The sequence below is a fragment of the Telopea speciosissima genome, chromosome 1 (assembly GCF_018873765.1).
Source record: "Telopea speciosissima isolate NSW1024214 ecotype Mountain lineage chromosome 1, Tspe_v1, whole genome shotgun sequence".
Taxonomy (NCBI): domain Eukaryota; kingdom Viridiplantae; phylum Streptophyta; class Magnoliopsida; order Proteales; family Proteaceae; genus Telopea; species Telopea speciosissima.
In genome coordinates, this window is record NC_057916.1 from 23,604,732 (window position 1) to 23,619,824 (window position 15,093).

Consider the following 15,093-nt stretch of genomic DNA (forward strand, 5'->3'; position numbering starts at 1 on the left):
TACAAATTCCGGTGACGTTGCAGGTAGTGCAAGACCAAAAGGAAATCGAAGAGAGAGTGCAGACTTGAGGGCGAGAGAGAAAGGAGAAGAAGACGAAGGGAGGGAGGAGAATGATACACACCGCTTCTCTCTCTGTTCCCCATTGATGCCCTAATTTGCTTTAAATTAATCGTTGGAAAAATACACCAGGACTTTGATTGTGTTGGATATTTCGACTCAGGTTGCGATGGAACCCAAGGAAAAGAGGGTTGCTGCTTGGGTTCCATGACAGGGATGGTTGGAGGTTGTGCTTGGGTGAGTCGATGACGCTATGGCAACATTGCTGTTCTGATATGAGATTGGGAAGCCGATGAGCTACGATATTGCAGGGGTGCAGCGGGATTGGGAAGACGACGACCTTCATTCTGCTTTGGCCTGCGCACCTTTGCGAGAGAGAGAGAGAGTTTCACCGTAAAAGCAGGTTATAGGTTAATGTTAGAAAAGCAATGGACGGCTTAGATTAATATATATTCATCAACGGTTAAGATTAAAATATAAATAGCAGCGCTCGCAGTGCTCAAGCACTGCTACCACTCACCCTTTTTTGTATATATAGATGCCATTTCTTCTTGCACACACCCCCCCCCCCCCCCCAAAAAAAAATAATAATAAAAAAAGAAACACTGGAAAAATCTGCACATACAGGATCCCTTGTGAAAAAGGTTGAGAAGTTTGTTGGATGGCTAACGCAACGTAGCTTTGCTTGGGTGCATTTAATGGATGTGCCAGCATAGGTAGAGCTCAATCTTTGCTGGCAAGTGAATCACGTATTCTCTGTTTGTGTACATGATGCACGGTAAGATGGAAATGGACCGCCAAAACTTAAATTTAACTAATCAGAAGGTGCCTTAGTTATCCATTGATTTTTTTGGGTAGATATTTGTCTTTGATCGGAATAATCATGTTACCACTTGTGGAAAAAATCATCACCAATACCACAAAAGGTACATTTTGGGTTTTTATTTTTTTGAATAATTCCTCAAGTAGTGGGTGAGCTTTGGTGCGACCGTTAAGTTGTACTATTGTAACATGTTGTGGGTTCAAAAACTTGGAAACAACCTCTACTGTGAAGCTTGGGGGGAGGGGGGGGTTGTTAAGACTATATTTGACCCTTCCAGACCCTGAATGGCAAGAGCTTTATGCAATGCTTTGCTTTTTTTAATTATTCTTTAAAATAGAAGGTGGTGTGTGCTATTTCAAGCACAATAATCAAGCTCTTGTGGGTTTGGATAAGCTCTTCTAAGTATGGATGATACACTACTTCAAGATTTCAAAGCTCCTACACTAGCACTCAATATTCCACTTCTATTATATATTTATAGGGAAAAAGTTTTCTGTACGGGAGTGTGGCCTATGCCAGCACTTCCATGAGTCTATCTCGTTGTTCCCTATGTGAAAAGACACCTTTGCCCCCTTGTTTTAAGGAGGAGAGAGATAGACACATGAGAGTGCTGGCATAGACCACATTCCCATACAGAAAACTGCTTCCCATATTTATAAAAGAAGAAAACCCTAAGCAATCTAAATTTTTGCTCATGGGGCATAGGGTTTTTCTTTTTCTTCTCCTCTTGGAGATGTACAATATAATTTGTATTGTCGTCAAAGAAAAGTAAGAAAAAGAATTCATCTACTCTATGGCATATACTAAATTACAACTAAAATGAAAGAACAAAAGTTTTCCTACACCTAGAAACCGTATAACCATCAATGATCATAAGTATTTTCCTCTTATTTACAAATGGTTGATAATACCACCCATTATTCCCGTATACCCAATGGACACCATCTGAATTTAGAGATGCATTTGAACGAGGTGGTAGTATCTTCAAATGCTTTAGGCATTGTTCGAGATTTTTGAAGAGTTTGCTTATGCATATGGATTGACTTATCTAGTATATCTTTGTTGATTTGAGATATAATTCACCCTTTGTGATTTGGCCAATAATTGTTGACTGATGTGGTCTAAATTTCCACATAAGCATTGCAATCGCACTGTACAATTATAGGATTGACAGTTAATAAAACTAGCATAACCACGATTGATGGGAGGTGGTTACATGATCAGTCTCTCGTTCACAATGTTAGCTGGAATAATATTTGTTAGTCCAAAAAATATGGAGGACTCAACCTTAAGAAGCAAGTAGTAAAGATGAATCAAGCTTTATAGACGAAGAAAGTTTGGGAGCTACTTCACACTTCTCAACCCTTGTGGGGTCGACTTATGAAATCCAAATATTTTCCACACAGATTTCTTATATGCCTCTTGTTCACCCACAGTCTCTTGGGGATGGAAATCTATATTTCGTACATGGGCTATTCTTTTTAAGGGCCTTATTCTTAGGGTTGAGAATGGCCGCTCCATTAATCCGTGCCCATCTTCAGCCCCTTTCCCTTTAGCCAGACATGCCCCAACTACTGTAGGAGAGACTATTATCCATTCCCTTTAGCTAATGGACTTTTCTCTGTGGCCTCGGCTTATGATTTTTATGAGACTCTATGGTTGGCCTTGGTTTCCTCCCCTCCCTGAGTTCATCAAAATTAACACTGACGGTTCATGTCTTGGTAATCCTGGCCACGCTGGTGTGGGTGGTGTTTTTAGAGACTCTGATGGTCGCTTCCTGTGCGGATTTGCTAACTATATTGGTGTTTGGCATTCTTATATAGCTGAAGCGTTGGCTGTGAGATTGGCGCTCCAGATTACAATCTCCAGAAAACTCCAGTTTGTCATCATGGAATGTGATAACCACATAGTTGAGATCCTCAATCAAAAGTTTAGTTCCATTCCTTGGAGGATTGCTTCTATTATTTCAGATTGTCTTACATTGCGTGCGTTTTGTGAATCGTTATCACCTCCAATCCTTGCCCGCTCCAATTCCCTCCAATTCCTCACATAGGAGAGGAAATGACCACTTTACCCTCTGCCCGAACACATTGCCCAAGGTGGGATAGGGTGGTCATTTCTGCTCCTATGTGAGGAATTGGAGGGAATTGGAGCAGGCAGCGAATTGGAAGTGATAAAAATTTGCATTTTGTTCACATTCATCGGCAAGCCAACTTTGTTGCCGACCTTTTTGCTAACTTTGGCTCAGCTCATTGCCATTTTTGTAGCATCTTTTTATCTTATCAAGTGTTGGGTGTATGGTTGGAATCTCAAGTATGGTGCACTGGGCAATGCACCACACAAACAGACTAATCAGGGCCTTAAGCAGCTGGTTAACAATTGGTAACGGTGTCGGTCAGGTGCTCGTTGGTTTAAACCAAACACTAAGAATGACCGGTCCATAATCAAGCTAGGCCCAGCACTGGGCCGTTTACTAACTGATCAATCTGATTTCAAGCTTTAAGCCTTTAATTTGTTAGGTGCAAATTGGGCCTACCCCTGTTGTGTGGTTACCGTATGTTCCCTTTTAAGGGGACCACCTGGCCACTAGTATGTATTTTATACCTACCCTCTACACTAAGAAAAACTAGCATTTAAGTCCCAAGAAGCATTTCTGGGTTTCCTCCAAAGTACGAGGAGAACCTTTTTCTTGCAATTTTTGGTAATTCGAGGAGACCTTGAAGGGATATAATTAATTGGAGTCGGTGTGCTCAACTGTTTCATTCAAATGGCCAACCATAGAGTCTCATAAAAAACTTAAAGCCAAATGTTGAGAAAACTTCAAAAAAAAAAAAAAAAACAGAGGAGTGGGGGGAGGGATTAGGGTTTTTTTATATCATTTTGAATTGACATTTATGTCAATTTAACTGCATTTAATGTAGATCATGCACATGCCGCCGAACCGATCATGTATGAAAACTTTTACCAAAAACTAAAAAAGTGGTCCAGCAGTTTTTGCCACCATGGGTAATTTGTTGAGTTGGACAGACTTAAAGGGAAACATCATAGACCACCAGCTAACCTAACCCTAGTTTGTAGTGATACATTTTAGTGGCTTCCTATGAGTAGCTCTCTTTTCCCATATTAGGGGGTAAATGTATTATTTTATAGGAAGGAAGAGAGAGATAAACACAGAAGACACTAATGTATGCTATGTAGCCTGGCAACATTCTTTTCTCCATAAAATGAAGCATTGTTTCTCTCTTAGCTAATCAACTTGCTAACTGCATTTATTTGTCAACCCTGTTGTTTAAGAGACTTTATATATGAGAAAAGGTGAATGGTTAATCTTAGTTATGTGTAACCCAGGTAGAGAAAGATGCCGCTCAATGGAGGCCTTAGGATGGTTAATCTTTATTTTGAATAGAGCTGATTGAAGATTAATGATCCATGTAATCGATCCCATTTAGTTGGGGGGAAGGCGTTATTGTTGTTGTTGTAGAAAGATGCCCCTCGTTCTTAAGTTTCTCGGCAACCTATCCTACATGTCACTCTTAAAGATTATGCATACAACCTCAATATATACCTAAGCCGAAACTTGGAGAACGAGGGTCATAATAATTCCCCTTATAGTAGGATAAGTCCAAAATACCTTGAGATGTCCAAAGAGCCTCATTCAACTAGGGGTGTCAAAAGTTGGCCCGCACCAATATGCTAGAGTTGAATCGACCAGGTGAAACCTGAGATCGGCCCAATAAGTTAATAAACGTGTTGGGCTCAAACTCTAATCAATTAATAATCAGACGTTCCCGATGCAAAATAGTGGTTCGATAGTCATTCAACCGGGGAGTTACTTAGGTCTGACCCGGTGCATAGCGTCTCTTTTCATGAGAGACCAAGCAAGATGTACAAGCTCTGTACAAAACTACCATTCAGGGGATGTGTAACTAAGATGTTTCCTGTGTTTAACACTTCCATACTGAAAATTATCCACTTTGTTATGTATTGATTCCATATGTTGTGCTGTAAAACCATGAAATAGGATGTAGGAATGAAGGCTCTATGTTCCCATTTTTTAGCTTTTGGTTTTGAAGAGCTTCATTGTACATGGCCCATGGGCTAGATCATTTATATATTTTGAAAGATAGTAAGAAAATTAGAAAAAGTAGATTGGTTTCAACAGCAATAGTAATTCTGATTAAGGAAAAAGCTGGGCACGCCTCCTGGTCCCAACATGTGTCATCCCCTCTCCTTCCCATTTGGAAAAAACCTTTTTGTCTTTTTTTTTTTTTTTGATCTATTCTACACAAGGGCCCACAGGCCAACTACAATCTAAGGGGGAAGGCTAAGACAAGCCCACAATCTACAACTACGGGGGAGGGGGAGGAGAGAGAGAGGTGGCTTTTGGCACAATATGCAATCCAGGAGAGTCGATCCTTTGACCTCCTAGGGGGCATGCACTCAACCGGCAATGCCTCTAGCAAACCGAGGTAGCGATTGTTTGCATCGACAAGGTGGAAAATCGGTATGGATCGCTCGATACGGGCGATTCAATACTGATGCTTAGAACCATGGTGTATGTCACTACCCCTTGTTGGTGTATGCCATAGTTCTAGTGCACGGTGTCAACTCGGAATCGGATTGGTCGACCAACAAATGTGGCCCTGATGTTGCTTTAAAAATAGGATTTTTGACTATTTTACCCTTTGTTTGTACTGTGGCACTGATACGGTATTGACACTGTATCAAGATCGGCAAGGTGGAAAATCGGTACGGATCGCCCAATATGGGTGATTGGATACCGATACTTAGAACCATTGGTGGGGATTTTTAATTAAATCAGTGGGGATTGATTAAGCGGGACCAAAACCAAACGAAACTGGCTTTTGTTTGTTTTTTTAATTCATGAGAATTGACACCCTAAATCTAATTGGCAATCACAATAAAGGGCGATGGATGAATATATTCTTGGTTCACCGCGAGTGAAGCAAAAGCGAGATAGACTAGAAGGAAATATAGAGGAGGTTCGTAGAGGTTTTATTTCATCTTTAAATTTGTCCATCTGTCTGCACTCTGGAGACAGCTTCGATGTTATCTAAAAGATGTTTTGACTTTTGAGTGAGACAACAGATAATTTATATGAAACGTGATGAATGTGTGTTAAGAGGGAGAACCATTTTTATTAATAAGAACAAAAAAATATTATATATATTAGTTTCATGGACAAATTAAAAAAAAGGAGAATATTCTCTGTGCCGGGGGCGCAGGCTGCGCCTAGACACATGGGGTGAGCACAATGACCACCCTACCCCTAGGTGGTAGACCCATATGTCTGGACGCAGCCTACGCTGCGGTACAAAGAACATGAGCCCTTCTCATACCATCTTCACCGTGTGGGTTCGTGGAAATGGTTGAATTTCTATTCAAGGATTTTAAAACATCGTTTTATTTATGAATGACCAATCATATTCTACATTATTACGTGATATTTTTCTTATCCATCCAAATATTAGGTACTTGATCGCTACGATAAAAGCTCCAGAGCTTTTGGAATGCGTTAAATCAAGTTCTTTAACCTATCTCATATTATGCTAGACCGCATAAGATAAAGAGCTTTATAATATATGCACATTATGCATAAGATATATATTTTTTGTCGTGTGTAAAAAAATCTAACACGATGTAGAGAAGAATGGAAATCGCAAACACAATCACACAGTGCGCACAAGAATTTACGTGATTCGACAAGGTTGCCTACGTCCACGGTGAGATGAGATCTATTTCACTATCAATGGATAATAGGGTTACAGTCACTCGTTCCTCACACCTCTCTCAAAATTTTCATTACAGAGAAAGAACTCTCGCTATAGATTTATAGCGAAAACCCTATATAGAAAATTTACTAAAATACCCATATAGTCCTTAAAAAAAATTTCTTAGCCCCTGGAGGCTCCGCACAGCAGTCCATCATAGAAAATCAAGACACCAAAACCTCAACAGTGTTGTAGTTAAATAGTATGCAAAAGGTTTTTACCGATGATCCTACATGGAGTATCTATGGGCGATCCACCTATTTGTGCCATTTGAATTGGTGTTAATTAAAATTGGTATTAATTTTGACAACTATGAATAATTTATGCCGTACAATACTCTAAGGGAGTGACCTTGGTGATTTTTATTCTGGGGAAACATTTGGGAGTTGGATTGTGTTTGAAAATTTCGAGTTAAGTTTGTCTTCTTGTGAAACGATTTATTCAAAAAATTGCTCTGAGAATCAAAAAGCAGATTCAAATTTTTTCTTTTCTTAAAAAACAAAAGAAAAAAGAGATAATTACTATTACTACCCTACACGGAGCCTATAATTACTAAAACTATCCTACCTTAAACTTCTTTTCTGTTGTTATCCTGTTTTTTAATTTTTACATTTCCTTCTACTCTCATATTTTTAAATACCTAGATTGTTTTTCTTTTTCACCGAGTAACCTATTAATCTATTTAACCTACTATTCATCTTTTATTTTTTTATAATAAAATAGTAAAAATAAATCAGTGGGGGTTTTTAATTAACTCAGTGGGGATTGATTAAGCGGGACCAAAACCAAACGAAACTGGCTTTTGTTTGTTTTTTCAATTAATGAGAATTAACACCCTAAATCCAATTGACAATCACACTAAAGGGTGATGGATGAATATATTCCTGGTTCACCGCGAGTGAAGCAAAAGCGAGATAGACTAGAAGGAAATATAGAGGAGGTTCGTAGAGGTTTTATTTCATCTTTAATTAATTGTTTATTTAACATTTCATCCTCAAGTATCGGTATCGTATCACCTGTATCGGGGGATACGTACTAGTTTTGTTAGTCATCGATATCAATACCGTGTCGATACTGCATCGGTGTCACGGTACAAACAAGGAATAAAATAGTCAAAAAACTCCTTTTTTTAAGAAGATTCATGGGTAATTTTATCCAATACAGTCAATTTAGGCCGATACCATACCGATATTGTATCAGTTTTGTAGGTTACCAATACCTGTTCTAATACCGTGCACTAAAACCACGGAACAGATCAATTCTCTTCAAAACACCCCACTTCTTCTCTCTCTTCCTCTTAATTAAATAGAAAGAACCCAACAATCAGTCCTTTCCAGCCATCTCTTTCCTCTCTTATCTCCGCTCTTTGCAATTCCCACCTCTCTCTCTCTCCCCTTCTTCTTTCGTCCTCTTTGAGAAGAATCAATTCTCTAAAGAAGAACGATTCAAGAATGATTGATGAAGGAGAGGAAAGAAACCAACAAAGTTTCCCAAGCACCATTAGAAATCAACATGACTGTTCTGCAATAATCCAGAAGCCAAAAACCACTTGTCTCAAGGGTTCTAGTAATAACTATAACACCTAATACTGGGAGAGGGTTGGGCATGCGCCAACTTTCGGGTTCTAGTAATAAATGTAACACCAAATAATGGAAGAGGTTTGGGCATGTGCAACTTTCGATAAGCTAACAACATGCACCAATCATAGGGTTAGACACAGTAGGGTAAGGGGGCTTTTCCAAAGAAGGAGAGAAGATGATGACACATATTGGGCATCCTAGCAATGTGTCCATCCTGTTTTTCCAATTAATATAAGATTTATCTCTTAAGTAGCAACTTCCGCCACTTGAAGGAGAGTGTACCAACTTTGTCGAATTCAGATTTTTCAACATTTAAATTTGTTCGGATTTTGCAGTACTCGAAAGAATTGAGTCATGCCAAATGGTCACTCTCCTCAAGGTTGTACAGGCTTCCCTATGGTGTAATTGGGTTTCTATTACCAATCAACCTCAAGAGAAAACAACCCTCCAAATAAATGAGGCCTAGTAGTGCAACCGAGGGCACTAAAAACTATGCTAAAAAATCTCAAAACAAGAAAAAAAAAAAAAAAAAAACGATAGAAGGGGAGAGAAAACTTTAAAATATTTGCGAAAGGAAAAAACATTTTTGAATGAATGAAAATGACAGTTATCCACTCTCCATTTAAAAGTATGAAAGTGTTCTTTCACTCAAGCTGTGTTCTACCAAACGATGTATCTAGATAAGATGTGACAGTGATTCAATCTCCTTTGAAAATTTCAAATCGATACTTCTAAGCCTCTTACATGTGTGTGTGTCTTAGTGAAGAAACATAATCCATATGAAATAATACTTCTAAAAGAAAAAACACAAAGATGTGTTTAGCCGATAAAATGAAAACCCATGACTTAAATAAAATTCAAAATCAAGCCCAAGAACGCTTATACTGTCGATCGATATGTGTTGACTATGCATTCTTCACAATCTAATGAATAAATTTTAAAATTTTTTTTTGGGTTGAATGATCTATTTTGGCACTTGGGCAACTCCAATTGAGATTAAACTTGGGATATAAATTTATGATCAGAAAAACTTATAAAATTTCAATCTCCATCAGACCTATTTTTGTGGTTACAAATAGGTGACCCCCGCCCATAAATACCCTATGGACGACAGTTCACTTCCCATTTTGCGTTTAAGGCTCTTACACGTTTTCTAAACCACCACGAGCCATCCGTGAAGGATCCTTTGCATCCCTCGTGATCGGCGCCCCTTCCCTCCCTCCAGACAGTTAAAAAAGGGCACACATGGTGTGGGAGCGCACTTTAGCCTCTTCTTCAGCCCCCTGCTAAGATGCACCACATTCCTCCCTGCATGAACTGAAAGCGTAGGACTAGGAGTCTAAGAGTAGGAGAGCCTCGCTTGCGGCGGGTTTATACCCACTCTCTTTAGACCGATACTCCTCTCTCTCTAATCACAACGGGTAGCCCACCACTCACCGTAGCGGTGAGTCCCGGAGAGAACTTCGGTGACAGACTCGGCAAGGCTACTTTGAGTTGAAACCGTCGAACCAGGGCCAAGGCTACGCTCTTCACCTCCATCAATGCCATTTCTTTACCCAAACAAACCCTAAGCCCAGCCTGAAAAACCGGGTACTTAAAGGGGTTTTCAGGCCTAAACACACCGTTCTGGAGCCACCTCTCCGGCTTAAATTCCAGGGAATCTAATCCCCAAACCTTCTCCATCCTTCCCATGGCGTAGGGATGGTATGTCACCCTGGTCCCCTTCCTCACCACCGTACCATCCGGTAACACGTCATCCTCCTGTGCAAACTTAGAGTCGAACTGCACCGGTGGATAAAGCCTCATGGTCTCGTACACCGCCGCCTGTAGGTAATGCATTTCCCTCATCTGTTCGAAACTGGCCTGTTCTTCCTGGTCCGACCCCATGATCCGGTCCGATTCGTTCCGAATCGCTTCTCCTACCTCCGGGTGTTTCGCTAATAACCAGAAAAAACTGGTCAACGCCGATGCCACCGTGTCTCGACCAGCTAAAAGGAAGCTAATCACGATATCTCTCAGGTAAGTATCGTCGTTGACCGATCCCATGAACCTGGACAGTAAATCCGATTGATTTGCAAACTCCATCTTTCGTCTCTGTTTTATCACCTCATTCGCCAGTAAGTTCACCAATTTGATCGCCTCTTTCAGTTGCTTCTCTGTTCCCAGATTCAACAAACGTTTAATCTTCCAGATCACCGGCGACGGTGACAACGCTCTCTGTGCCGACAATTTCGATGCCAAATCGAAAGCAACCGCGAATTCCGATATCGGCAAAGACAATTCCAAACACCCAGGGTCAATACCGAATGAGAATTTGCAAATGCTATCAAAGGCAAATCGTCGAAACACGTCTTGCAGATCCAAAACTCCACCATTTTCAGCGGCGGATGAGAGAAGAGGTAGAAGACGATGTTGGATCTCTGTTGAGATTATCTCTGAAGCATAAGATCTAATAGATAGACTACCGAGTTCAAGACTTGCCATTTTCCTCTGAAACCTCCATGAATCGCCGTCGACATTGAAGATTCCTCTACCCAATAGATCACTGAGGATAGTTGAAAAGGGCTTTCCTTTAGGGTAATTATCGAACCTCGTTTTCAGCATATACTCCACGTTGTCGGGATTTGCGGTGATTGTGTTGCCCAAGACATGGATGTGGATTGTTTGGGTCGGTGATTCTCTGAGAAGGTGTGTGTACCAATCGCAGAGATTATCGAATTGGAAAGACCAACTCGAAGTGAGATAACTACGGCAGACATCACAATCACACCATAGTTTCACTCTCAAAAAGAAAAGCAAGAGAGAGAATAGAGAGAAGGAGAAGGCGAAGGAGAAAAATATGACACAGAAGGAAGTTTGTAGGTTCTGTAGCGACATAGACTCCATTGTTGAATGAATTGCAGACAGTGTATGGTTTGAGATGGAGAAGTAAGGAAGGAATGGAGCGAAGCCTGTGATTTTATAATCTTCGAGATCATCAATCCATGGAGGGCAGTTATTTAACTCCCCAGTGCTTCCGTATAAAGATCCACCTCACTATACGGAAAAAAGGGGTAAAAGGAAGGAGAGTAGAAAACGAAAACCCATGGATAACTCGTGCGCTAAATATCGACGTCGGTATTTGACGCACACACCCCCTACACGTCATCACCTATTCTATTTTTTACCCACGTGCTATTATTCTTAGCTGTTCCGGTTTTTGAATTTTTTTTTTTTTTTTTTTTCTCTTTTCTTTCTTTCCTCTTTTTTGCTTTTTCGTTAAATAATAATTAAATGGAACTGAGATGGCACGACTAGGGGAGTCAACCGGTCGGTCTTAGTTGGTCTAGGATCGGGCTTGACTTGGTTCTAAACTTCATTCTTAAGACCAAAACCGGTCTATTATGTGATTAACTCTTAAAGCTAAAATCAAGACCAGCTAATAATCTTTATTATAGTTAACTTCTTGATCGATCTTTAATTGGTTGGTGTTGCTCAAGAACTGGTGCTGGATCGAGTTGTTCCGGTAAATAGGAGATTAGCAAGGGAGGTCGGGTTGAGCCGATTTAGCCACTCCGATGCCTAAGTCAATACTCTTAGCAACAGATAAGAATAGTAAAATTCCGATGATCATGGAAGGAATTTATCCAGCTATTTATAGGTGATGAGCGAAGCTTTGCTGGTAGAGTTGTGTCCTATTAGGAAAGGAGAGTCAGTGGCATGGAGTGAGATAATTTAGGAGTGATTTTAGGGATAAGGTTAATCCCTTTATCCCCTTACGCCTTGTTAGGCGACGTATGAGCAATAATCTTGGGCCATCAGGGTTCGTCCGGTAATCGTGCTCTCTCTCCGTGAAGTGTGGTATATGGAACGTCCTCGCCCTGTATAGGGTGGTCACGGTCCCAATTTGATCGTACCTTTTGGACGGCTTGATCTGCTGACTTCTCATTGTAAGATCATGTCCGACCCCGCACCCACGATCCTTGGGGTCTCGAGTATGCATTCGATCTCGCTCTTCTGGACAGGGACAGCTCGTGCTCGTTCTGCACGACCTCACTTCGTCCTTAATACACGTGTGTCAACCTCTCATTGGCTGGTAGTTTTTATGACGTATCAGTTGGTATATCAAGTTAATCAGGTGAATCAAACCGAAGTATTTACTAAAAATAATTGGTTTGATTTCGATGTTCGATCGGATTTTAGGTTTGTCGGTGCCAACCACGGTTTGATGCGTTCTATACAAGACGGTGTTGGGGTACATGATTGAATTAAGAATTCTTATATTTAAATTTTCTAATTAAAATATTTAATTCTATTTGTTTGCTTGTAACAATTAAATAATTACAAATTAGTCATTTTGTCTAGAGCCCAGACAATAAATGTATAATAACTTGCTTTTGTCCAGACGAATTTTGAATAGATAAACAGATGGCTCTCGTACATTGAAGTTCTGGCTTTATTTATTCTCCGGTTTTTTTTTTTTTTTTTTCCGATATATATTAATGTTATTTTCTATATTCGGCCGACTATTTTTCGAGGCCCTTTTCTTTTTTCCCATCATGGAACGAATGGGAAGTAAGTTAAAATCATTAATAATTAAAGGGAGAAGGTTTTCTAATCAAGCGGTGTAGAGTACTCCTATGAGGTGAGACAAACAATATCGTACATCATGTTAAGAGAAGAGAGATAGACATAAAGGTGCTAGTGTAGTTTAAGCAAGAGATTTAAAGATTTTTTTTTTTTTTTTTTAATAAATAAGTTTGCAACTTGTTGTCACCAAAATAAAAAATTAAGAAAGGGAAGCAGTAGTTTTTTGTTCCAGAGTGTGGCCTACGCTGGCACTCCCACGTGTCTATCTCTTTCCTCCTCAAAATAATGGAGCATAAATGTCTTTTCATATGGGGAGGAGAGAGATAGACGACTTATGGGAGTGCTAACCTATGCCACACTCCCAAAAAGAGTTCTTAAACATTAAGAAATGGGAAAAGTTTTCATACATGACTGTGTAAGCCGTGTGTGTAAGAGGGTGGGAGTTTCAAGACATTAATTAATGGGTGAGAGTTTATGACTTTTCCAACTCTTTGTGAGAGGAGACATGATTGTGCATGCTTACACAGCTGTGTATGAAAACTTCCCCCTTAAGAAATTATAACTTTCTTTTAATTGTTAAGTCAGTGGTAAAAAAGAATTTTAAAAGATTTAAAATTATTTAATATTGTAGTATTTATATGTGAAATGACATGATTTATTTTAAAAAATAAGTATGCAACCATAAGAAGTCAAAAAAAAAAAAAAAACTATTTCTTAATTCACCACTTTAATTACAATAAAAATTTTCTAATAAATAAACACCATGGTATACTTTATTTTCCTAATTAAAATTTTTTTTTTTAATAAAAAATAATATGGTAAAAATAAAAGCAATATGGGCATATGGATAGAGAGGCAATACAATTAATTGCTTCAATATTGGCCACGTGGCAGATCAGTGGGACCTGTGTTCAATCATATAACCTGAGTTGCACATTTTTGCTTGCATTTTAATAGTAATAAATTTAATGAGTTTTATTGATGAGTTATTTTAAATAGAGGTTGCAGGCAAAGTTTGTTTAGATTCACTCTTAGCAAATGAGTTGAGCCACGTACCCATGTTCAGACCAGATTGAAAGCAACATTTCCCATTTCCCAATTAAAATATATTTATAATGTTTAGTTAAAAATAAGTCTTCCTATATCAACATGGAAGGTTTGCCATGTGATTAGGTCTAATAAACCCCACTAACAGATACAATCTAATTAATTTCGTCTTCAATATGTGTTGTGTTGATTATGAGTTTAAATAAACTTCTACTACATGTCAAATCGAGGTAGAGATATAAATACTTAAAAATAAAACAAAAATCAAAAGATTAGATCATTCTAGATAGGGAGCAAAAACACCATCCGATCGTCAGCGCACATCGCTTCTACACCCAGACACAGGCATGTGCGTAATGACTACCGCACCCCATATCCTTTATTGGTAGAAGCTTCTTCTTTAGTAGAATTTACCAAAGTTGACCCTTTTGTATAGGTCTTGGAAAATGATGGATAAGCCACAATTATTTGCTATTTTGCAGGTTAAGCAACCACATATTACTTCAATTCCAAATTGACTTGTCATTCATATCCAATTAATCTTTCTAATTAGGCAAACACATACTTTTCATTCATATCCATAACCTAGCATTGTGGTGACCTGTTTTTTTTTTCTTCCTCTTTTCACCTGTTCATAGTAATGAATTCTTTTCATTTAAAAATAATTTATATTTCTTACTACTATTTTATTAGCTTTATATGAGGGAGAGAGAAAAAAAGGATCGTATCCTGATATCCCCACCCCACCCTTAGTTTGCTCAGTCCTTGCTATGGCTTTCTGGGTGTTTTTTTTTTTTTTTTTTTTGATGATAAGAGAAAAAATATTATATTAATAATAAAATGGAGGGGTTACACCTTAGTTAAAGTTTGGGGCATTAGTCCTAATCATCATAGATAACCTAAAACAAAAATATAATTATCCCTGGACATATGAACAAAATTACACTTCTGTACAACATATATCCCAAATATTAAATAAAAGAGACCCTAAGTACCACGACCATGGTTGATTCTTTGGATAAAGAACAAAAAATAATATTTCTTCGCTCGAACACCACATTTCACATAACTGGAGATCACAATCTTGGTGCAGTTATTGCTTTCTGGGTGTTTTGGCCTTTGTCTTTGTTGTAAGTTGTTTCCTTTTCTTAGTTGTAGTTGAGATCACCTCATTTTTATTTTTGTCCCACAAAAACAATAACTGCACCAAGAAGTTGCGTTTGGA

The 15,093-nt window shown here is 38.9% G+C and overlaps 1 protein-coding gene across 1 annotated transcript; it reads right to left on the bottom strand.

The window, feature by feature from the left end:
* Positions 1-9,635: 9,635 nt before the first annotated feature.
* Positions 9,636-11,139, bottom strand: LOC122640454 (cytochrome P450 94C1-like). The gene has a single exon (XM_043833662.1). It carries the CDS (start codon positions 11,136-11,138, stop codon positions 9,639-9,641), a length of 1,500 nt encoding a protein of 499 aa, XP_043689597.1. The 5' UTR covers position 11,139; the 3' UTR covers positions 9,636-9,638.
* Positions 11,140-15,093: the final 3,954 nt, after the last annotated feature.